At 39.2% G+C, this 25,942-nt stretch overlaps 1 protein-coding gene across 1 annotated transcript; it reads right to left on the reverse strand.

The window, feature by feature from the left end:
• Positions 1 to 3,529: 3,529 nt before the first annotated feature.
• On the reverse strand, positions 3,530 to 25,107 carry LDHB (lactate dehydrogenase B). Its single transcript, XM_007084046.2, has 8 exons — positions 25,003 to 25,107; positions 21,801 to 21,935; positions 14,091 to 14,208; positions 12,697 to 12,870; positions 10,871 to 11,044; positions 7,025 to 7,142; positions 5,462 to 5,585; positions 3,530 to 3,894 (listed from the first exon to the last, which is right to left on the reverse strand). Exons 2-8 carry the CDS (start codon positions 21,927 to 21,929, stop codon positions 3,727 to 3,729), a joined length of 1,005 nt encoding a protein of 334 aa, XP_007084108.1. The 5' UTR covers positions 21,930 to 21,935; positions 25,003 to 25,107; the 3' UTR covers positions 3,530 to 3,726.
• Positions 25,108 to 25,942: the final 835 nt, after the last annotated feature.

A 25,942-nucleotide genomic window follows, 5' to 3' on the forward strand; every position in this document is an offset into this window, starting at 1 on the left:
CCATGACTAGTGTTTCTATGTGGGAGTTTCAATAACAGGAACCAAGTTAAGCCAGATTCTAGGAAGGAAAATGTAGGGGTTTTCCCCTCAAAAGGTCTACATTTGATGTAAAAAACTTCACTAAGGCAGAATCTAGATAAAATTGAAAGCAGTTATTACGTAGGTATTTGGGGGACGGAAATGCTAGGCAGTAAAATGGGGGAATGGAAAGGATCAGAAATTGGAATGTCAAGATTGAAAGACATTTATTGTTTTTGTTGTTGCTGTTGTTGTTGTTTCAACTAGCATGTTATTTCTCAGTGTCTGGTAACTTAAATTTCTGCTGGGACCCACCCTCTCTACCTTTCTCAGTTATTTGGCTCCAGAAAAATCAAGTTATTAGTAAGAACAGTGACCCTCCCAGGCCATGGAGATAGTTTCAAGAATGTGCATTTAATCAGTGAGATAACAGGATGCAATGAGATATTTTTCTGGAGTTTCTAGGAAAGCTGAACACAAGAGGATATGAGATTGAAGTTGTTATAAACAATTCACCGCAGAACCTGAGAATCTAAATATACAAAGGAGACAAGAATTAAGCAGGGAGTTGGAGAGAAGTTTGGTAATTCTGGTGACCTTTCTTTTGTTGTTTCTAAATAAAGTCTTGCTTAAGGTCAGTTCTACTTTTAGGCTTTTCAGTGAGGTACACCAATAAATTCTCCCTCCTCTTTTGTGTTTTGTTTTGGCCAGTTTGAAGGAGTACTAGCCAATAAATCCACAAACTAACCTGGTTGCATTTAGGCAAATCAGATTAGTACTTGGGTCTCAGTTTCTCCTTTGTAAAATAACTTGCAACACAGGTACTTCCAATGTTAAAATTATATGGGATAACATTTCCTTTATGAGTATACTATGTTGGTCCCAAACAGTGGTGATTTTTGCATTTTGGATATTGACCTCTGGAATATCTGAACCCATGTATTAACTACTTGTTACTCTATTCCTAGAGAATATTAGCAGTTCCATTTTCCATATTTCCCCAGAGAATAAGAAAATAACTGAAGTACCCCAGTCGAACAGGTGAGAACTCAGTTTTTTGGTTTTTTTTTTCTTGATTTAAAGTACCTTATTTTGGGATGCCTGGGTGACTCAGTCAGTTAAGCATCTGATTCTTGATTTCGGCTCAGGATAGAATTTTGCAGCTCGTGGAATTGAGTCCTGAGTCGGGCTGTGTGCTGACAGCACAGCCTGCTTGGGATTCTCTCTCTCCACCCTTCCCCTGCTCATTGTCTCTCTCTGTCTCTCAAAATAAATATTTAAAAAAATAAAGCACCTTGGGGCACTTGGGTGGCTCAATCAGTTAAGCATCTGACTTCGCCCCAGGTCATGATCTCACAGTTTGTGTGTTCGAGCCCCGCATCAGGCTCTATGCTGACAGCTTGGAGCCTGGATCCTGCTTCAGATTCTGTGTCCTCCTCTCTGCCCCTCCCCTGCTTGCACTCTGTCTCTGTCTCTCTCAAAAATAAACATAAAATTTTTTTAATAAAAAAGTAAAAAATAAAGCACCTTGTTTTGCTATTCTTATTTGTGTCTATCTCCATTAGATACAAAGTTATTTGCTAACATGTACATTGCCTGTTTCCAATAAAGTCTTAACAGAGTTTGTCACTGAGAATGAGCTTTGGCTAGCCGAAAGAGATACCCAAAATAACAGTGCTAGGAGTTTATTTCCTTCTAATGTAAAAGCAGTTTTGAAGCAGACAGTCCACAGCTGGTATAACACCTCTATGAAAACCAAGGACCGAGACTCCTTCCAGCTTTTGGCTCTGCATCCCAATGGTTTTGCCTTTCTGTTCATGGTCCATGACAGTTGATAAATTTGAGATTATGGCCTTTCCATTCTTTTGGCATTAAAATGTCTGTTTATCTGTATGATGGTGAGATTATATGGTTATATTTTTTTTCCTCCACATCCTTATTTGGCAAAATAAAAAGTTGTCAAACTTATGTCGAGATGCCCTACGTCACTCAACACACGTACTCATGTGAGGGCAAATTCTACCCTCAACGTGGGGCTCGAACTCACAACCTTGAGGATCAAGGGTCACACACTCCACTGATTGAGCCAGCCAGGCACTCCACAAAATTAAAAAATTTTTAAACCGATCCATGAAGTCTTAAGCTTGGAAACTTCTGGCTTATTATAAATTCAGCATTCACATAGAAACTGGAACAATGTATAACTTTTGTAGGAGTGCTGACAATTCTGACTCCAAATTAAGCCCTCCATCTTGTTCATGTTCGCTCAATGACCTCTCTTGGGGTTCTAAGTTCCAGGCCCCTTGGAGATTAACATATGTACCTCAGAAATGCCTGCCAGGTCCAGAATGGGGGAGGCTTGTTTTGGTCCCCCACGAAATCTGTTAAAGATAACAATCAATGTCTTTCCCCTTCCTGAAGCACAGGTGGTACCACAAGACCTAACTAAAGGTAGGTGTGTGTGTGAACCCTCTGATCTCCCTACAATGCTCTTGTGTGTCCCCTTGCTCTATTAAATCAGAGGATTAAGGTCCAGATCTTGCAGAGAATGGTTATGCAGCTGCTGTGGGTCATCCTCTGCTTGGAGCAACCCCCCCCACCAACAGTAAGTCACCCTGAATAAAACTGTATAAACTGTATAAAGTCACCGCCTTCGTTTTCTGGTCTCAAAGTATCTTCTCAGTTTGGGGAATATTTACTGTCTCTCCCCCACCTTCTAACACCTTTCTTCTTACATCTGTATGATCATTATACCAAGATTGACTCACTTTGGAAATGTGACTGGCAAAGGAACTTAATACCTTGTCTACCTTTCTGTAATACAGAATACCTTCATAACATGCTGGAATATTAAATGTAAGAATGATTTTGAGATTATTTTATAAACCCTAAAGATATAAAAATGTAACAGTAACTAGTATTTACTGCAGTATAGTACACTGTGATCAGGGAGGGATTAAGAAGCTATAATACCTGTGTTGAATCCCAACTCTTTGCTACTTAGTAGCTGAGCGTCCATCTGTGTACCGATATTCCAGTTTCCTCATTTATACAATGAGGATCCAGATACTTTAGAGCAGTGATTTTGTGCTCCCCAGGGGACATTTAGCATGTCTGCAGACATTTGGGTTTGACACAACTAGGGGGAGGGATGGGTTACCAGCATCTCATAGGCAAATGCTAGGGATGCTGTTAACCATCATACAATGCACAGCAGTCCAGAATCATCTATGCAGGAAATCACTATACCTTCCTCTCAATTTTGTTGTAAACTTAAAGTTGCTCGAAAAAAATTATGTCTTTAAAAATAAAAGGGTAATCATATTCTTAAGATGACAGTAACAAAATCATGTCATATATTGTAACAAAGAGCATGCTGTTTGGAGGGACAAATGTAGAAAATGGAGTGAGATGATCAAATTTAGGAAATTTTATGAGGGGGGAAGAATTATTTGAAATACTGACTGAAATCTTTCAGAAGTCACTAAAGAAAAAATCCCAGAAACAGAAGCACACTAAGGTAATTTTATTTGTTCAAGGGCTCATATTGCAAGCACTAAACCAAGCATGGGCTTTGATTCTGTGAGCCCAGATTCACATATTTAGCAGGATAAAAGCAAACTGTGATCCATGTATATGGATGAAAAACTAAAGGCTCACGGTTAATCACATTGTAGTTTTAAATTTCTATAGCTTAGAGGCCAGAAGTCACAGGTCTTTTAGGTCTTTCTGGATGTCCCACAAAGTATCGGCACTTTTCTTGAGCTGAGCAACCTCATCATCCTTCAGCTTCTGGTTGATAACACTGGTTAATCCCTTAGCGTTCAGGATGCATGGAAGGCTCAGGAAGACTTCATTCTCAATCCCATACATTCCCTGCCAGAACAATAGAAATACAGACTAAGAAATGAAACCACAGATAAGAATGATCACAGATCCTATGTTTAAACAGAAAGAAATGTAGGAATTAATAAGATAAACACAAATTCATCCATTAATTTTCAACACTTACAGGCCTATATTTTCTAAATACTTACATTTTGAATTTGATTTTATACAAAGAATATACAAAATAAAGGATAAAACTAGAAATTTCTAAGAAAGTAAGTACTTTATTAAATTTATTGACACATCCCTCTCTGCTTAGATATACTTTAATAAAATTTCATATATGTCTTCACATTAAATTGCACTGTAATGTGTTTCTTAATGGGCTGCTTTTCATGAAATCCTAAATTTTTAAAAATTATTTAGTTCAGGAATTTCAGATGATAGCTGATCAAGAATAAGTAATTGGAAGCCACTCAGAGGCAAGATTTCTGCAACATCCAAGAGTTGCTGAAAAAATAGTACAATTTCCAAAACACTTTATCAGTTTCTATAAAGCAATTAATTTATTCACAGGGTTAATTTAACCATATAACTAACTGGATTATTTAATTATATCAAACAAGTTACTTTTATATATATTTTTAAACTTTTTAAAAAAAGTTTATTTATTTAATCTCTACACCCAACGTGGGGTTCGAACTCACAATCCCAAGATCAAGAGTCACATGCTCTCCCAACTGAGCCAGCCAGGTGCTCCTATTTTTTAAACTTTTAATTCCAAAATTTTTGTATATACAGGGTACTTGGGTGGCTCAGTCAGTTAAGCATCTGATTCTTGATTTTGGCTCGAGGTCATGATCTCACAGTTTGTGAGATTGAAACTTGTGTTGGGCTCTGTGCTGGTGGCATGGAGCCTGCTTGGGGTTCTGTCTCCTCTTTCTGCCCCTCCTCCACTCACACTCTCTCTCTCTCTCTCTCAAAATAAATAAATAAACATTTAAAAAATAAATAAAAACACATTTTTGAACATACATCAAAATAGAGATAAACAAATTCCAAACATGCACTCCAAGTCTGAATGGAGTTATCAAATTTTTGCCATACTTTTTAAGTTTTGCTATAGTATTTAAAAAAACCACAAACACCTGATACCACATTTAACCACCAAATACGTCTATATCTTTCTCTTTTGCATATTTCTTTTAATCTACTGCATTTTCCTCTTATGTTTTCACCCCTGCCACTAACTTGTGGAAAATGAATCAGTTAAGTCACACAATGTTTTAATACAATCTTAATTTTATTGAAAAATAATCATTTTCTACTGAAGTATATCATAGCTTTTAAACTGAACTAAATTTGCTAAGGTATCAAATACTGCAAAGGCAATCTATAGATTAATATGTCAACTTGAGCTATTATACATTTTGAGAATGTGTCAAAAAAGATTCACAGTTAATATTTAATAACAAGGGGAAAAAAAGAGAAATTTCCATAAAACTTTTGAGATTCAGAAAAAATCAGACTGAGACTATCTTGTTCTTCTTTAAATAAATCTATTCATAGAATATAATACTAAAAATTATATTATATTTATTACAGTTTCTCTTACCTTCACCATTGTTGACACTGGATGAATCCTGGATAGATTTTTCAACATGGATTCAATGAGATCAGCCACACTTAATCCAATAGCCCAGTTGGTATATCCTTTTAGCTTGATGACTTCATAGGCACTAAGGAAAGAAAGAATCATAAAGAGATCATTGAAATCAGACTTAATAATTACTGAAACTGGACTCTGGATTTGGCTTCTGCTTTCTCTTATTAACTGTGCAATCTTCAGTAAACCTTTCTTATCTCAGTGTCCTCTACTATAAAATGAAGATAACAATGGTATCTATTTCACAAGTTTGTTAAATGACTTAACATACATGTAAAAATGTTTAAAGTTATAAACACTACCTAGAAGGCTCTTATATGAATGTTTCGATAAATTTAAACAGCTTATTGTATGCATAAATATTTACAAAGTCACAGTGGTAAAAATATTTTTTCCAACAAGTTTTCATATTCATAAACATAAATATTCCCAAAGTTATTAAGGAAATCAGGAAACAATGAAAATAAAAGGACCCTTACATTCAAAGGACAAAATATACCTTGATTTTGAGGTCCCACTTACTGTCACCTAGAATACTATGACTAAGCTAACAGCACAGTGAAGACAATACCTTGCTTGGCAATTTTCTGAGCTTAAAATTTACACCTTGAAACCCACAACAGCTCTGGTCATGGTGTAGCAGGAGTAACCAAGATTAGAATTTAGGAAACTGGCATTTAATGCAATCACTGGCTAGGAGACTTTGTGCAAGTTATATTGCCAGGGTGAGTCCCAGTTTTCTCATTTGTAAAATAAAGGGATTACGTTAACTGAAATGCTAAGTTTTAAATAATCTTTTCACAGTTTTAAATAATCTTTTCCTCCAAAAAAAAAAATCATTACATTTAAACTAAGCAAAACAATTCCATGTTTGAGAAAGTCTTGTAGCAATTCTCTGCAAATAATAACAGCCAACATTTATTAAATGCTCACCAGTGTTATGTATGTGCTTGTGACTCAATTTTTATAATAATTCTATTAGCATATGACTTTATAGGGGACAAAACAGATTTAACTTCAAAGTTAAATGGCTTCTGCAAGACTGTAGTTAGTGCCAGTGTTGTGATTTGAATCCAAGCCCATAATCCTTTACTCTATTCCAGAATGACACCTTATTTTATAAGCATGAAGGTCACAGATGGGAAGATGGTTAGTTAAAAAAAAAAAAGAGAGAGAGAGAGATAAAAGAGGGAGACCTCTTTAGTTAAGTGTGGAAAGGTAAATACAGCACAGCTTTCATACTTTTAGCAATCAATCAGAAAGCATTCATTTTAGGCAATGACGAGATAGTGTCCAGGTTCTAGGTTAAGTCAACGTTATTTATCGATAAGAGACAATTGGGAAGCCTTTCTCCCTTCTCACTTGTTAATTCCACATTTTGCTCCTGTTCCCTATATAACAGAATTTCTCCAGAAAAATATTTGCTTTCCCTAGGGGGACTTATACGGCAGCTTAATTTTATCTGAATAAAGATGAAACTAACCATTTTAAATCAACCACCATTCTACTTACCTTTCAACCACCATCTTGTGCACTTCCTTCCAATTTTCACTGTCATTGTCTGTTCCCATTTCCGGGTTCAGTTCCTGCAGAGAAACGCCTGCCACATTCACTCCACTCCAAACAGCCACTGGAGAAAAAGGATAAACATTTCATAGATTTCTGACACTATTTTAAAACCTCTTTTCTTCTCTTAGCTCAGATTTCACCTCAGAGGCAAGTTAGTGAATTCCCCCTGGAACTGCTCCCAAGACAACTGGCCAGTAAACTTTCCCCCAAAGGCAGACATGTGCTTTCAAACAGCCACACATTTGACATTTTAACTTTCAACCATTTTGGTGTAACACAGAATTATTGTGTCATTACTTACAGAGAATGTGAAACTCCTTGCCTCCCTCTAGGTTTGTGAAATCACAATGGGTTTCAGTTCAGGACTACCCTAAACTTTAGATTTGAGAAATTGTTAACTTCCTACTTATTTTTCTTACATAATAAACCTCTTTCTTCTGGAGCAAAGTTTAAAAAAAATCCTATGATAAGGTCCAAATATACTCTAATTATCTCTTCATGTCCCAACTTTAGTCCATCCCTTGAACGAAACTCCATGTAACCACAGTGAATTTTTCTGGTCCTAACTGGATCAAATAGTTCCAGGAATGCCTCCAGAGGCATAGCAAAGGTCTATCAGTGACTGACTACATCTTTTGGAGGGCTTGATGCGTAAGAACACCCTTACCTGTGCCAGCCTTACCTTTACCCAGCCAAAAGTATATATTATATTAAAGATGTAGATGTACAAAAATGAATGAGGACATGTTCTGTACTGTCGACAAGCTCAGAATTTACTGGGAGAAGCAGGTAAAGGAAAGTAAAGCAATGGGATGAGCTATCATGGAAGTATGGAGAAAGGATAATAAAACATAAGTGTCTGCTTTAATTTAAGGGTAAAGGGTGTCAGAAAGGGCTGCAAAGGGACGCCTGGGTGGCTGTTGGTTGAGCATCCGACTTTGGCTCATCTCATGGTTCATGAGTTCGAGCCCCACATCTGGCTCTCTGCTGTCAGTGTAGAGCCCACTTCGGATGTCTGTCCCCCTCTCTCTCTGCCCCTCCCCTGCTCAAAAATAAACATAAAAAAAGGGGGCTGCAAAAAAAATAAGCATTTGAAGAGGAGCTTGAGAAATAAGTATGGTTCCTCAGAGACCTTTGGAGGAGAGCACTGTAAACTCAGGAAATATGAGCAAAAGCATGGGTGAAGTCTAGTATGGCTAAAACTAGCTATGAAGGGCAAAGCTACCCATGCCCAAACAAGACTCCCTTTTAAGTCCACCACTTCTGCGAACCCAGGCTAATTCTTGGGAAAATTAAGGTACTCTCATGGCTTTTGATGAAACTATGAAATCTACATAATCAATGTCAGGGTTGTACACAATACAGGTCAAATGTGGAAATAGAAAAAAAAAAGCGTTTTGGAAAAAATGACAGTGATGAGTGAATAGAAGACTGGATAGGAGTCAGAAGACATGATTCTACTTTTGGATATGCCACTAACTGCTGAAGGATCTTTAATAAGCCACTACTCCTGCTTTGCCTTATCTTCTTCATTATGATGCAAGCCTTAAACTGTAGGACACATACTATCACTTCTAGATGTGTGGTTCTAATAACCACACAGTATAATAACTAGCATTGATTGAATTTTCACTGTACACTAGAGAGTTTTTTATATAGCCTGTAAATTCAAGCAAATCCTTGGATATAAGGAACTCTCGAATGAAGTGGTACAAGATACCTGAATAATAATTAGCATGATTATATAAAAAAGCACAAATACAACAGTCACAAGTCCAAATTCTTACACCAAAGCAAATGCTTAACTAAAATCACATTATACTCTCACTAAATTCGAAAGAAAATTTATACCTTAACCTTTTAGGGAGAAAATAGTTCCTTGCATGTAGGACAGATATGAATGTAGTAAAATAAAGACGATCATCAGTATTAAAGTATTGTGGACAATTACAGTTTTACACCATTAGCCTACACAATGTATTTTGGTTTAATAAATAGGCTTAAAAGTTATAAGATAAAATTAGAATTGTTCATAAGTGTTTTTACATCAAATTGTTTGGAAGAGAAATATCAACTCATTTAAAAATGTTTTAAGTTTATTTTTAAATTTTATTTTACTATTTTTTTAAATTTTTAATTACAAATTTTTTTAAGTTTATTTATTTTGAGAGAGACAGAAAGTGAGCAGGGGAGGAGGGGCAGAGAGGCAGAGAGAGAGAGAGAGAGAGAGAGAGAGAGAGAGAGAGAGAATACCAAGCAGGCTCTGCACTGTCAGCACAGAGTCTGATGTGGGGCTCAAACTCACGGACCGTGAGATCATGGCCTGAGTTGAACCAAGAGTCGGACACTTAACCAACTGAGCCACCCAGGCACCCCTATTTTTTAATTTTAGATACATGTGTGTATATATACATACGTATATATGTGTATATATACCATATACATACGTATATGTGTATATACGTATGTATATGGTATATATACACACATGTATATGCCATATACATATATACATAGATACGTGTGTGTGTGTGTGTGTGTATAGCACCACACCCAGAGTGGAGCTCAATGCAGGGCTTGAACTCAGGTCTCATGACCCTGAGATCAAGAGTTGGATGCTCTTCCAACTGAACCAGCCCTATTTATTTAATATTTCTGTATCCCGTGGAACAGAATTATTAACTTAAATGAAAGTTGAAATATTAACTTAAAGAAACGTTTTTTTTAACTGTTTCAAAACAAAGCATTATAAAAGAAATGGAGTGCAATATAACTTTAATGTTGGTCTTTTTATAATGATTAATTTATGTCCAACAATTCTTTTTAAATTCCTAAAAACATATTTGAGATATTTACCAAATGATCTCTTACTACTTAAATGAGTTATTAATGACTTATTAAAAATCAGATTTCATTTTTTTTCTTCATTTCTTTTTTTTCAAGTAGGCTCCATGCCTACTGTGGAGCTTGAAATCACGACCTCAGGGTCAAGATCAAGAGTTGGATGCTCTACCGACAAAGTCAACCAGGTGCCCCCAAATCAGGTTTAATTCAAAGCAAGATTTATTTTACACTATAGAATAGTACACTGGTTATGTAAAAGCTTTTGTTACCCATTTATTCCCCCTTCAATAAAAATAATGGATATAATACCTCTGTCCGTTGAAAGGACCTAGAAGCAGAGACATACCAGGATCATGAGCCAACCTAGGAGATCTTGGTTTCTAAACACCATTCCTCTTCGAAGGAAACACGGCACGTGCAGGGAACAGGGAGGTATAGCACCAATAAGTATAACACCGATATGATGCACTTTACTGTCCCAGACACAAAGAAGTGCTCAAAAAATGCTGGGATATGTCAAAAAGACACAGGAGCCAGTTTGAAGAGCCTGTTACTTGCCTAATCTGGGACAATTTCTGCATTACGATGACAGCAAGAGAACATTTGTGGAATAAAATAAAAATGTGAGTTCACATTTATATAAGTAAATGAATACATAACTGGGGAAGATAAAGCTCTCTTTTACAGTAGAACATAATAAATAGAGAAGGAATGATTGAATATTGTGTCTGACAATTATAGTAACAATTTATTTAATAAAGAATTATCAATGAATATTAAACTTAGCAGGCAAAAAACTGATGAGGAATGTATACATGTTTACCTAGTCACTATCAAAATATTCTCCCACAAATTACTCATTTGTAACATGAAGTATGTGAAAATTCAGAATGGCAAGAATAATACCATAAGTACACATAAGAATATTATGGATTTTTTCTTTACCACTTGAGTCGCCATGTTCTCCCAAAATCCATCCATGGCAGCTGCTGGGATGAATGCCAAGTTTTTCAGCCATAAGATAACGAAATCTAGCAGAATCCAGATTACACCCGCTTCCAATCACACGGTGTTTGGGCAGTCCACTTAGTTTCCAGGTAACGTATGTAAGAATATCCACTGAAAGGTTTAAAAAAATACGTGACTAAATCAAAACTGATTTCAACTGCTACATCAATTATGGGGAGGAACTTCCTCCTCCCCAACTTTTCCAGCCTTCAACTGAGATGTGGCCAGAAAGATGTGAATACTGACTTTATAGAGTTGGGGGATAATGGAGGTAAGAGAGAACCAGATCGTCCCATAAATTTCTTCCGATTGTAATGTTCCATGACAGTAATAAATGTCATCGTAACCCAAAAACCATGGGTTACTAAATTACTAAGACACACTACTACACATTTTCCTGGGCACAAAATACTAATCAGTAAGCAATTGTGATAATACAAGGGATTTACATTTTGTAGTATTTAATGAAAGGATGTCTAGGATAGAACTTCTATCCTGATGTGGCACAGCCCTGAGACTTCGTAGAGTAAAACCTGCTGGTCTAGACAGGATCACAGCACTTACAGGCTAAGCTGTCAAAAGGATAAAATGTGCACACAAGGAAGGCAAGAGGTCAATCTTGCAATCTCCACCTCCACACATATATAGACCTTGGTTATGATATTTTAAGGTCATTTTGGATGGGATATTATAAACTCTTCCTTGGCAACTTTGATTGGGTGGGAGTAACTCTCTGGAGAGTTAAGACTTTGAAGCTATACCTGGAAAGTTGTATAACCAGTTAATAATGTCTGCGTTAGGCACAGGATACAGCAACTTCCTGAGTGCCAGCTATCTGCTACTCCTGTTCCAAGCCTATGTGCCACTATGTACTTGCAACAAGTTTCATACATAAGAGTGAACTATTTAGTAACACCCATCCAGGATTGCCGATAATAATACTAATAGAATCTCTATCCTTGCTGATTCCCAACTCTCAATATTCCCTAAGCCATAAGGATTCCCCTGATTCTTATTCACAATCTTTTTCAACGTGAAGTGTCAGAAACCATTGGTTTTATCATTTTATCAACGTATCTACTATGCTCACCAATAAACAGTATGTTTGGTGGCAAATTACAGACACAAGTGTGAAACAGAGAGTGGCTTCTGACTATTGAGATGAAATAATGCAATTCTTTCTAACCAGAAGTTTTAGTTCTCTCTAACCAGAAGTTTTAATATTTTGCAAATGTTGATTTAATGAAAAAAGCAAGTAACATTTGGCATTAGCATGTATTTGTCCATCAAGATAGTCTATTTCTATCTTTAAAATTAGACTGACTAATGGCTTTTAAGCTACTCTCAAATTCATTGCCACTAGAACACACTTTTTGGCCAGCAGAAGGTCAAATATGCTAAAATGTTTCTTACAAATAGAAGCCACCTTTCAATGTTTCATTACAAATCCCAGGATAATCTTCCTAGAAAATTTAAAAAGCTTCTAGACTCTGCAACAAACTCTGATGAAAGAAACAGACGCAACTGTTTTATACAGAACTCTTCTCACAGTTTTAAACATTTGGCCTCGGACTCTGCCATTTGTTTTGAAAACACTAGTCTTTTGTGGTCAATAAAAGAAGACACAAGTATTACTTCAAGAATTGATTCTGCTAGTCAAATACTAGAACATATTTTTTTAAGCCAAAAAACAAAATAAAACAAAACCCCAAGACATTTAACTTAACAGGAATGAACCTGAAGACATCACTGTAATAAAATACCTGGATTGGAGACCACAATTATGATACAATCAGGACTGTACTTGACTATCTGAGGAATAATGAATTTGAAGACGTTAACATTCCTCTGCACCAGGTTGAGCCGGCTCTCCCCCTCCTGCTGGCGGACTCCTGCGGTTACCACCACAATCTTAGAATTGGCAGTCACAGAGTAATCTTGAAGAAGAGGGGGAAAAAGAGAAGGTACTTTAAATACAACTCTGCATCAAAATACATCATATATGAGATACTCTAGAAACTGAACATACAGAAGCTTCTAGAACTTATATAAGAATTACGTATGCAAGAATTCAACATTATAAGGATTTGAAGTCCGATGCTCAAGAGAAATGACTTCTTCCTCTTTGAGCTATGTAGAAGCAATCCAACTGGCTCGGAGAACGGACCGGGGAAATAAAGAAGGCCTTAAATTATGTTTCTGGCTAACAAATTCAAAATGCTGTTGACTTTAGAGAATATTAGATTGCTAGTAATTTGATAAAACAGAACAGTGAGTCCAAAGTTCAACAGGCAGCCCTCCAACAAAAAAAGGGACTTAAGGACACTTCTAGGTTTGTAATGTTAATCCAATCTATGAAGGGGAAGGAAGGCAGAGAAACTAATTTGTCGTTGGCTGGAAACTAATTTCTAATACGCAATATTTTGAGGAGGCCTATTCACTTTTAGCAGCTGTGTTTCTCTGGAGAATATTTTCTTCCTCAAGGAAGTGTGCCACACTTCCCAAAATGTAGACATTTTGACCTGATTGTGATCATTAGATTCAATAGCTATGGTTGAGTCACATCATAAACTGTATTGCTATGTGACTTTTGATGATTATTAATATTTTTATCAGTTTCCTCTTATAACAAGAAGATAATAAGATCTATCTCTCATAGGCTGGTTGGGAAAATGAGGTAAAATGTGATATTCAAAAAATTCACAGTACCCAGATACTAGTAATTCGATGAAGAGCAGCTATTAGTAATAGAAATTATTTTGAGGCCCACATTTCTGTCTTTAGATACTGCTATGGTGGCAATATCACTGCATACATGTGTTAACCCAGAACAGGGACAGAATATGAATTTTATTTTGCTTCTTCAAAGCACTCCAATTACTCTGTGCACATATTTTTGGGGGTTTAAAACATTCTTGTTCTCAGATACACATAAACAAGCATTATGATACAATTTCCTAAAATGTTATGCATCAGATGTGTGGAAATCATGTGGGAAGAATTCATAGAGGTAATACTTGCATTTGTCCTTGAGGATGAATTGAACTGAGAACGAAAGAAAAACCACCAACGCTAGATTCACCAGGATAGAAGAGTAATTTTATATTAGAGTAAGGGCATCTATTATTAGATCACTTTGGTCATAAAATGCAACTACCTTTATCTGCCACAATTTTAGGTGTCTGAAGAAATAAGCTCCCATGTTGCAGATCCATCATTTCTCCTTTGAGTTTATCTTCCAAAACATCCACAAGGGCAAGTTCATCAGCCAGAGACTAGAAACACAAGAACAGGCGTTATAACCCTAAGCCATTTGAGGGCACCTCAGCTGAAGCGCAACAGGGACCCTTTAAATGGCTAAGTACCAAGTGTCTAAAAACCCTGAGAATTCTACCATGGAGTTAGGTGTGCTCTTTAAACTGCATGAGAAAGTCTTGAATTATGATTATTAAGATTTAAAACATTGATTTTTTTCTAAATTTTACCTTCTAGTACTCAACTAGGATTCAATTACCATGATACAAATCACTTTAAGAATATGTAGACAAAGATTCCTCATGAAACCAACAGTTAAACAGTGGTCTTAGGATATACAAGACTTCCCATTAATGAGGGGTGGTGAAGATTCACCCAGACCCAGAAACAACCCTGGGCAGTGTCCATCCCTAAAGTCACCTCCAGTTTGGAGGGTTTTTCAGAGGAAAAATTTGGTTCAAACCACCAATAATTTGAGCATAGAGTAGAATTTGAAGCCCTGGTTGGAGCCTGAACTCCCCAGGTTGTCTTGAACCGACCTGTCATGATGGGGAAAGGAAGAGGCATCCTATGGATGGGAGGGTCCAGGAGGAGCAGATTCTCCTGTGATCAACCCAAACTTCCCCACTCTCTAAGCTCTCTTGTTTTCTATTCCAATTGTCATCCTCTGCTACTCATTCAAAATAAAAGTCTAAGTCAACAAATATACTATCTAATCTTGATCCAGTATCATAATTTTATATTCCATAAAATGTTTTATATGTAACATGTTTTATGTTTACATGTTCTCTATATCTTTACATGAAGAATGGGAGAAAACAAAGCCTTGGGTTATCCTTTTATCAATCATGTATGATATTTACTTTAATAAGAACTTGATCTCTTCTTGGAAAAGTAAGGAGGGGGGAGGTTGTCAGTCTAGATGTATCCAAACAACCTTTCAGCTTTCAAATTTGTGAAACCTTTGGAAAAAGTAGTTATCCCTCCCACCAAAATTAACTAGAGTCCTTGCCTTTACTGTCTTCAGGGCTGTTAGCAAAAGAATCAGCTTAATATGATATATCAAGACTGAAGCCCACTTAAAAATGCAGATACTGCTTCTAAGGATAGTGTCATCAGATATACAGGAGAGGGGTGTTGATAGTGAAAAGGGTAGGTAATTGGGTTCAGAAAGCACTTTGAAGGGAAAGGTAGAGTAGTCCAGGGTGGAACTCAGGGAGTCTGGAGGGCTGGCCAGCAGAGGGAGAAACCAGTAAGAAAACTTGACCTCCTTTAGTTTACCAGTCAAAGCAGGTCCTGCTCCCTGTAGGAGCCAACAAATGAGCACCGTGCAGTCTCTAGAATCCCAGTGGCTTGCTAGTCTCAAGAAGTGAATTATTGCTTGCTTTGTGAGGGTTTCTGAGACTTGAACCTCCCAATGTGTTAATTCCAAGCAACAGATTGACTTGCAAATTTATGAAGTAACCATTTTGTGAATTGGGGATTACTGAGTAACTATATTCTCATTTCCACATCTATCAAATACTGGCATTGATTGGTAGCAAGTTTTATTTAAAAATAGGTTTTGATACTTTTTAAATGGTTTTGTTCCTCTGCAGCCTCTGACAAGATCCCACAAACCCTCATTTGTGTTTTTTAAACCTTAAATTAATACATTATAAATTAATAATAGCCATAATATTCTGTCAAGGTACTAAGCACTCAGAATATCACTTTTATTTTAGTAACACCACATGTGTGCTGCTAAAGTCAGCATGGCAAAACAATTTCAGGCTTAAGTGGAAAAGGATGTCACAGGATCTCAGATCCTGTCTTTTGTTTCAGCCAGTGGGTGTAGAGAATTGGCTGAGAAGCTCATCCTCAGCTGGCAAGGAAGGAAGAGATGCAACACTTGAAAAAAATAATCGTAGCACTGAATTTAGCTGCATCTGCACAACTGAATATCCTCCGAGTGTGGGGGCAGGCAAAACAGAAGATATGTGACTAAGTACCGACACTTGTTGGACTGAAATAAATCTCCTTCTGTGTTCATACACAGGTTTCCCCCGCTATCATAAAGTAGAATGTTCCTATCAACACTTTTGTAAGCAGAAACGGCATAAAACAGAAGCGATTACCATTAACTTATATGGGAAAATTTTGAGAATTCTCAAATCCCAAAATAGCCTCTCTTAAGCTTTTATGATACCTCAGGACACATTTTGCTCAGATGCACAGAATTCAATTGAGGTAAAGCATAGATGCTCAGTTCAAAGCTGAGCAGCTTGAGGCTGAGATGCTGAGTGGGCGTGGTTCCCAGAGAAGGAGCTTGGTGGGGCCACTCACTGCTTGGAATGTGTGCTGCCTCTGTAACAAAATAAACTCTGACTGCTTTTTGCTTTTTTACCTTTTTGAGGTAAAACAGTTTCCCTCTTGGGATTTCGTTTGGTTAGCGAAAACAGCTACTAATGGAGGTCTTTCAGTAAAAGCAAAATGGCGGAACAGGAGCTTTCAAAAAGCAGGGAATAACCTGTAATATAAAGCCTATGAATTCACTTAAGCTGTTAACATATTTAAAATAGTTTGAAATAGCAAGGCTTAATTGCGAAAGCAGTAATCTTATCAAGGAACAGGTCAGGTAGAAGGCAAGAACATCACTGATGAATCTGACCCTTTGTTTAGCATACAACAAAAATACCTTTTAATCTAAAGTCCTGTGTGGACCAGAGGTGGCCATATTTGCCTCTTGACCTTCTTAGCCAATAAATTACTTGCCACCAATGCCTTGGTATTTGATGGTTGCATTTTTACATTCAAGTGCTTAATCTGCATGAAATTTTGTGGGAGGAAAAGGTATAACTTTTTCCAAATAATGAACTAAATGGACAAGCACCATTTATTCAGCAATTCGTGGAATGCCACTTATATTAGTAAATACTGCTTGGGCCTTTTTCTGGGCTTTCAGTCTATGTTATTCATCGGTCTATTCTTATACAAGTACCAAATTTTAATGATGTCCTACTTTTAAGTCAAGTCCTGTTCTCTTAAAACTACTTCACAACAGGCCTGTAATTGCATTGCTCCTAGGAGACTTCTCAGGCCGTAGCTGTACCACCAGAACACGGCTAGCTGACTGTAAGTGAGGATAGATACTCCACGGCAGCTGAACACCGAGGCTAAGGGTTTATGATAACCTTGCATGGAATGAAAGTTCTGCAAGACCCTGACAACATGATGCAGTTAATATTCACAGCCTCCCCTTGGCAGCTAACATGGAGAGCCTGTGATTGGCAGTAGGGCAGGAGTTCTATTTGGCAATAGAAGCCATGGAAAAGGAAAAGCTACGATCGAAACTTGACAAAATGTAAGTGATTACTAGGAATAGCAGAAACATTTATTTTTGTGTAATACATACTTATTACTAAATGTGCCAGACATTATTCTACTAATCAGGAACACAGTAATGAACAAATTCAGCAAAGTCGCTTCTCTCATGGAATATCTCAGAAAGGGAACAGGAACTAAGCAAATAATTTGAGATGATTTCTAACAGAGGGTGAAGTTCTATAAAGACCATAAGGCAGGGATGCTTGGGTGGCTCTTTCAGCTCAGGTCATGATCTCACAGTGAGATCCAGCCTCACTCCACGATGGTGGGAAGCCTGCTCTGAATTCTCTCTGCCCCTCCCCCATTCAAGCTTGCAGGCGCTCTCATGTTTCTCTCTCTCTCTCTCAAAATAAATAAAACAAATAAAAACATTTAAAAAAGACCATAAGGAAGGGTGATGTTAAAGTTTCTGCGAAGAGGGGGGCACCTGGGTGGCTCAGTCAGTTAAGTGTCCAACTTCAGCTCATGTCACGATCTCACAGCTTGTGGGTTCGAGCCCCACGCCAGGCCCTGTGCTGACAGCTCAGAGCCTAGAGCCTGCTTCAGATTCTGTGTCTCCCTTTTTCTCTGTCCATCCCCCATGCACGCTCTGTCTCTCAAAAATAAACAAATGTTAAAAAAATTTACTGTAGTTGATGAATTAGAATCATTATTTAAAAATAAATGAATAAAATAAAGTTTCTGGGAAGGAAGTTAACTTGATATTGGATAGTCAGAGACTGCCTGCCTACAAAGGCATATCAAAAAGGAAGAAGTCAACATTGATGGTCTAGGGTAGAACATTCGAGCTGACAGAAAATGGAAGGAAAAGGTTTTTTTTTTTCTCTCTCTCTTTTTTAATGTTCATTTATTTTTGAGAGAGAGAGAGAGTGGGGAAAGGGCAGAGAGAGAGGGAGACACAGGATCCAAAGCAGGCTCTAGGCTCTGAGCTGCCAGCATAGATAGAGCCCATTGTGGGGCTCAAACTCACAAACTATGAGATCATGACCTATGCAGAAGTCGGACATCTAACCAACTGAGCCACCCAGGCACTCCTGGAAAAGGGTTTTAATTTTTTTTTTTTTTTAACGTTTATTTATTTTTGAGACAGAGAGAGACAGGGCATGAATGGGGGAGGGTCAGAGAGAGGGAGACACAGAATCCAAAACAGGCTCCAGGCCCTGAGCTGTCAGCACAGAGCCCGATGCGGGGCTCGAACTCATGGACCGCGAGATCATGACCTGAGCCGAAGTCGGCCGCTTAACCGACTGAGCCACCCAGGCGCCCCTGGAAAAGGATTTTAGAAATGAGCATGGTATTTTGGAGAAAGATGACAGATGGTAAATGATAAACTCAGAGATGGGAAAAGTGTTGCTAACACTGTGTGAATGGTACCCCCTGGAGGTGTGTGTGCTCTCCACCAAATTGCTCTGTGAAGTCTCAGATTTTGAGAACTGTATCCTGTGTCCTGTGAAACTACTGGTAAGTTCAAGTACAGGAGCTACAATTTTTATCAAAGCTTACTACATTCAATATAAAGGCAATGAAGATGGGGAAAGTGAGCAAAAGAAGCAAAAAATAACTTGAGTTTTTGGTGGTAATGGGACACTGTACTAGGGAGCCTCAGTTGCCTTCTCAGGCCTAGCAAAGGTGTGGGCCTCCTCACCTCTCTATCTCTGATGCCACAGCTTGGCTCACTTCCTGGGGAGAAAGCAATGCGTATTCTCTGTAAAGCACACCAGTCCAGTGACGGACTCAAAACCGGATCAGGAACTTACTATCTCTGTGTGATCTTAACCAAGTGGCTTACCTTTCTAGTTTGTTTCTTTCCAACTGTAATACAGAGATGGCAATGCCCCACCAGCTTTTGAGGAGTAAATGAAGTCATATATGAACCCCTGACAGAGTAGGCACCGTTCTTTTCATCTATTAAATTAGTGGCACTTGTAATCCTTACCAACTATGAATCCTAATTCTGAAGCACTTTAATCCTCACACACTAAAATAAGATTTAAACATTTTTAATTAGTAAAAATGGTCTCTGAATAAAGGCAGCCACTCCTTCGTAGCATTGAAATTAGAAGACTCCTACTGTGTTAGCAGCTGGGGCTGTTCTCCCAAGCACTAGAACTGGGCCAAAGTGTTATATAACTGCAAACAGTCACAAGCTATTGACTGAAGGGGATTTTAAGTTTGCAATGAAAACCAGAGGTACTTTTCATGGAATGACGGCTCAGATGCTGTTTCCCAAAAGGTCCAAATTTTGCGATCAGCAGGAGGAAAGAAAAATCTTTAGCTCGTATTTTACTAACACCTTTATGTTCTTAACTGCCTACATACTAGCACAGAATAAAAAGAAACTGGAGGCGCTATGGTCAAGAGTCCAGAGTCCGCGTTCAAAATACATCTCTACTGGGGCAACTTGTGTTCTCTCAGGCAGTGCACCATGTGACTCTGATCTCCGTGTCGAGGGTTCGAGCCCCACGTTGAGGGTAGAGTTTGCTTAAATTAAAAAACAAAACACAAACACACCTCTACCCTTCGGCTCTGTGACAGCTGGCAGGCTGCTTGATCTCTTTATACCTCAGCCACCTCATCTGAAAACAGGATATGAACACTTCCCATTCTGAGGCTGTTGTTTAAAATGAGGGGTTTTATGAAAATACTTTTTTTTTTTTAATTTTTTTAACGTTTTATTTATTTTTGAGACAGAGAGAGACAGAACATGAACGGGGGAGGGGCAGAGAGAGAGGGAGACACAGAATCGGAAGCAGGCTCCAGGCTCCGAGCCATCAGCCCAGAGCCCGACGCGGGGCTAGAACTCGTGGACCGTGAGATCGTGACCTGAGCTGAAGTCAGACGCTTAACCGACTGAGCCACCCAGGCGCCCCTATGAAAATACTTTCAATATGGTACATATTCGATAAATGTTTTAAAAGACATGTAAGCTGGAATATTTTTCATTTTAACTGGCATGAACAGTGAGCACTAAACTGTGATTGCTTCAATTCCCTGAAATTTGGGAAACAGCCATCCTAATAACAGGCACCAAGTCAATACTAGCTAGAAAAGTGTAAAAGCAGAAAACCTTCATTGGTGTGTACTACATATTTTAGTTGTTTTCTTTGATAATGTATACAATTGTTCCTTGAGAATTTAAACTTTGCAACAGAAACATACTTGGCTAGGGTTGTTCGGGCAGCCTTCAGATATAACACAAAGGGATAGTGTACTCTACTGAAGGCAAAGGAGCATTTTTTAGGGAGGGCAGGGTTCCTACATTTAAGGCAGCCTTCAGAAAGCTCAAGGAATCAATCCAGTGAGGTGAATAAGAAAAGACCGCTTTCCTCAAAAGTCCTTGGAGACTAAAAAAAGCAATGGCCTGACCTACCTGGAGTATATATACGGGAAGCCAGACGTCTATGGAGGTATATAGGGAAAAGTCTGCAGGGGTGGAAGGTGCTAACAGTATGACATCAGTGTTAAATCTCCTGATGCCGATAACCGTATTGATTATGTGAGAATTTATGTCCTATTAGGAAATGTACTCTGAAGGACTTAGAAGGTTATTTCCATAACCTCACCAAGTCCTGTGCAGATTATTTATTAATTATGTAGGGTAAAGGGACCTCTGCAATGGAGAAATCTTGTACTCATCACTTCAAACCAGGGCATCTTGGGCACTACCAGTAATAAGACTAGCTGATCATCACGTGCTGATGTGTGTGATGCCCCAAGAAGAAGATGACGTCACCTAGTGATAACCCCAAAATTTAACCTGAACCTAATTACAAGGAAACATCAGACCAACATAAATTGATGGGCATTCTACAAAACTGACCTGCACTCTACAAAATTGTCAGTGATAAGACAGACAAAGAAAGCTGAGTAACAGTTCCAAACTAAAGAAGAGTGAAGAGACATGTCAAGTATATAAAATATATGATTTGGGATTCGGGTGAAAACAGCTGTAAGAAGCTATAAAACAGTTGGGAGAATTTTAACTCTAAATACTATGCAGTAGATAACAGTATTGTATCAATGTTAACATCCCTGAGTATAGTAATTCTATGGTGGTCACATAAGGAGAGCATTCTCACTAAATGCATGTTCATGTATTTAAAGGTGAAGTGTCATAAGGTCTATAACTTACTTAAAATTGTTCAGGAAAAAAAAATCTTTTAAAAGATACAATAAAACCATGAAGTGCCTAAAGAGACTGTATACACAAGCTGAAATTATCATGCATGGTGTTCTTGAAATGTACCTTTCCCAGAATGCTGATGGCACATGCCATACCAACTTGTCCAACACCCACTACAGTTATCTTATTGTTTGGGACGGCTGCCTCTTCTTTTGCCACTGGTGCAATCAGTTTTTCCTTAAGAGTTGCCATTGTGCCCTGCAAGAAAAGAATCAAAACGTTATACATACACCCACATGTGAAACCCAGATGGGAATAATCCATAAAATGTTACTGTTGCAATTCTGAACTATGGCATGGTTGAAAACTACCCTAATGACATTCTCCAACACAAAATCTATTTAAAGAACCATGTAGCCTGCTTAATAGAGAATTTCATTAAAACAAAAATTTCCATGAAGCCATAAGAATTTGGGTCCTTCTCTTCAGCCTGTGATTCTGTGCTAGTATTTAACAAGTTGCAACAATTTTGTCTTGTGGCTGTTCATTTATTGGCTGAAAGACATGAATATTTACATTTAGATTAGCCTACTTGTTTCCATTCCCCTCATAAAGAATTTATATGTAACTATGTAAACTGAATTAGGGTCCCATATTAACCCATATGTAAGCTTGGTCTAAAAGAATTAATGGCCAGTCATGAATATAATTCCTACTGCTAATGGTTATTATCACTCTTTGAAGACAGGGAATGGTTCTTCTACTTTAAGTCTCACTTAAAACCTGTTACAGTGTACTGGACATCCATACAGTGATAGGAAAAGGGTGATGAATGTTTATGTAAAATCTTCAGAAATATTACTCTCAATTCCGCTTAGTGCACCTTGGAAGCTAACTGGAAGGCAGGTACACGCTTAATACATTTTCCTTCCAGGGAGTCACATTAGGAGAATATCAGCCTTTGAATTATAATTTTGTTCCAGTCATTAAAAAAAAGAAAGAAAGAAAAAGAAAAGAAAATCTGTTGGAAAACTTTCCATCTGGTAACACCAAATTTATCTGTGACGTCAGATAATCAGGGGCATTTTCTGGATAACTAAAATGGCAAAAGTTACTGAAATAAACTTCAGTAATTATTTGCCAATTCTGTGGCAACTTAGGACACAAAATATTCTGCCCTGACTTCTTAAAGAGAGACAGTACAGGTCTCAACAAAGCCCTTTCTTCAGTGCAACAATCACTTATAATAGTAACCCATTATTAGTTTAGTTTTCTCTTTACTTTTTATGCTAGATTGTCAGGTCCACTGTACCTATTTAACTATTTCAAACCGTGCCCTGCTTTCCAGTCTCCTTTTTTGTTTCACATCTGCAGTGGACTAAGGAACAACACCTCGTTTAGTAACTGTATATGTTAAGTAATTGAGTTGGTAAGGCTCTAAGTTGGTATAAAGTACTTGAATTTGGAAGACAACTATGTGACAACTATTTTGTTCTATAGCTATTTTTCCTGCCCAAAATATTGCACCCCATCTGTAGGAACTACATTTAGTGATTATTTTGCAGAGTACATCTGCAGTTTTCTCACCAGTGCTAAAGAAAAAATAGTCAACCTAGTGCAATTGTCTCCACAAATGGATGGTCTTACAAAGAAATCCACACACGTCCTGCATTTTGAGCAGAATCTGATGAATACCACATCTTTTCTTGTTGAACACAGACACAAAATACTCATGTTTTCTCCGTTACATCTAGGTGGTTTAAGATCCTTATATATAGAATCCAGTAAGGGTGGAAAGGAAAAACCCAGAAACGGTTGCTATATACAGATTAGTTGTTCAGACAAACCTTCTAAATTAATTTTGTAAACTTCAGAAACTACAGTTTAGAGACTGAAGCCAGTACATATTTTCTTTCAGATCTTGCTGGAGAAAAGTGCTTTAAAATTTTTTCCTTAATAGGAGCTATAAGAAATTAGAAGAAAGTGTTCTCTATTATATATGCAGGTCTGTGCCAAGATCAGAGTGGTGGCTGCAAGGAAAAAGAATGATAAACAGGGTTGGGGTGCCTGGGTGGCTCAGTCGGTTAAGCCTGGGACTTCAGCTCACGCCATGATCTCGTGGGCTTGTGGGTTCAGCCCCACGTGGGGCTCTGGAGCCTGCTTCAGATTCTGTCTCCCTCTCTCTCTGCTCCTCCCCTGCTCATGCTCTCTCTCTCTCAAAAATAAATAAACATTAAAAATTTTTAAATAACAATAAAAAACAGAATGGTAAAGGGTAACAGTCGCTGACTCTTCGTCCTTTCCATCCCAACCTCGGGTCCAGCGCCTCTGCTGGTGGACATCCTTCCCACCCCCACCTCCTCCCGGCGCATATAAATCATTAGAAATGAGCCAATGAACCACAGCTTTAGGTTCAAGTAAAAAGGTCCTTTTTGGAGGCCACCCCTCCATTTTAGCCGGTTAAAAAGCCATGTTTTGCCATATAATTCCTCCACTAGACAAGTCCCAGCCCGCCCGCTCGCCCCCGCCAGCTCTCCCGGGGCCCTAATTGCAGCTTGCGTCGCTCGCCGCCCACAGGCCACCTCTTCCTCCCCGCGCGGGCCCCCGGAGAGCAGCAGGTCACAAGGGAAGGCGGCAAACACAGATCTCCCAGGAGGTCTCTAGGGAAAATTCCAGCCCTTCCTTACTCTCAACACCCAAAGCTGGCCAAGTAAACAAAGCACCCGAAGCATGAAGAAAGGAGGCCAGAAGAAAACAGGCCCGCATGTCCAAGAAGGCCTGGATCTGTGGCCCGGTGAAAACTGGAGCGCAGGGCCAATCCTTCACCCCCGTCCCCGCAAAAGCAGGGGCATTTGTCCATTACCGTGCTGGTGGATTCCAATACCCAGGCTGGAGATCAGCCAGCCCTCACTGTTGTCGGGTTCCCCCTCCCGCCCCTAGTTCCTCAAGCACGTGTCCGGGCTCCGGCCAGCAGCAGGCACTGGGGGTGATGCGGCCGCCATAAACCGGTCAAGGGCAAGCTGCAAATGCAACAAGTCTCTGCCCTGATACAGCGCAGGCTGGAGGCGAGCTCTGCGGCGGTGAGGACAAGGCCTGGGCTCTGGCAGTCCCTTCGCTCTGCCTTCCCGTTCCCCAGCGAAGGGCACGGCCCGCCGCCCCGCGCCCTGGGGTTGAGCAAGGCCCAGGCCGGATGCTCAGGGCGAAAGGCCCCAGAAAGCGGCAGTCCTTCTTGGTCCTTCTCCCTAGTGTCGCTACGCAAGGACTCCCCTGCACGCCCCACCCTGTGTCCCTGAGCGAGGACTCGGGGTCCTGGGCTGAAACCTACCAGAGAGAAACGGCTGTAAGGGTCGCGCGAAGAAGACACCGTCAGCGGCAAGCTTCTCCTCCGGCCCAGGATCTGCAAGGAGAGAGGAGGAGGCGGGGCCCACACGCCCCACAGCCTCTTAGCTTCCTCTATTGTGATTGGAAACCCGATCGCCGCCTACCCCTCCCCTCGGCTCGCTCAATCCCCTTCAAGGACAAGGGCTCCAGTGTGCTCACGCTCTCTCCCTCCCCACGTGAGGAGGTCACCTTCCGATGGCAAGGGCGGCCTCTGCTCTTTGCAGCCTCACAGTTTACGGACTTTTCAACACAGAAGCCCCGTTATTCCTACAACTTGCCCATCTTTGGCTGCTCTGGACTCTCATGCTCTCGTTTGAATGCATTTAGTGCAAATAGAAATAAACTTTAGAGGACCGCCGTTCTTGGCCAAGATGTTGGTGGCACTTTCCCCTGGAATAGTATTGGTGCTTCCGAATGTTTTTTTAAAAATAAAACTGAAAAAAAGAAAAGAGAGAGAGAAAGAAAGCCTGCATTTTCAATTTTCAGCTTTGTTGGTGATGAAGTTCATTCGCTACAACAATGACTACCTCCCATCCCCAAGCCCCCAGTCTTAATTCAGGAAATATCCTTCCATTTCCTACTAGTTGGCTGACAAGATCTGTAAGGCCTGGTGCCTGCCTTCTGAAGTTCCTCTAGAAATGTACATCCTCTCAAGGGCAGCTTTGCCCTCAAGGAAAGATAATGGGGTACCATGCTTTTTCTCTGTTGGTCCCTGAGCAACTGCAAAGGCGAGTGTTATTATTCATCTCTGTGTCTTTAACACCCAGCCCAGCGCCTAGTACAATACAGTGTTGGTGAATGAATGAATAAGCAGTTGAAGGCATCCTGAAGATTTAGCTTCAGTTGTGTGTGTGTGTGTGTGTGTGTGTGTGTGTGTGTGTGTG

Source organism: Panthera tigris, chromosome B4 (assembly GCF_018350195.1).
Source record: "Panthera tigris isolate Pti1 chromosome B4, P.tigris_Pti1_mat1.1, whole genome shotgun sequence".
NCBI classification, from domain to species: Eukaryota; Metazoa; Chordata; class Mammalia; order Carnivora; family Felidae; genus Panthera; species Panthera tigris.

Excerpts from the sequence above, each read along its gene's own strand:
- LDHB (XM_007084046.2), bottom strand. The coding sequence starts at position 21,929 with ATGGCAACTCTTAAGGAAAAACTGATTGCACCAGTGGCAAAAGAAGAG. Across the intron at positions 12,871-14,090 it reads TAAAATTGTGGCAGATAAAG|ATTACTCTGTGACTGCCAAT; the intron begins GTAGTTGCATTT and ends CTCTTCTTCAAG. Across the intron at positions 7,143-10,870 it reads AGAACATGGCGACTCAAGTG|TGGCTGTTTGGAGTGGAGTG; the intron begins GTAAAGAAAAAA and ends CTTTTTCTCCAG.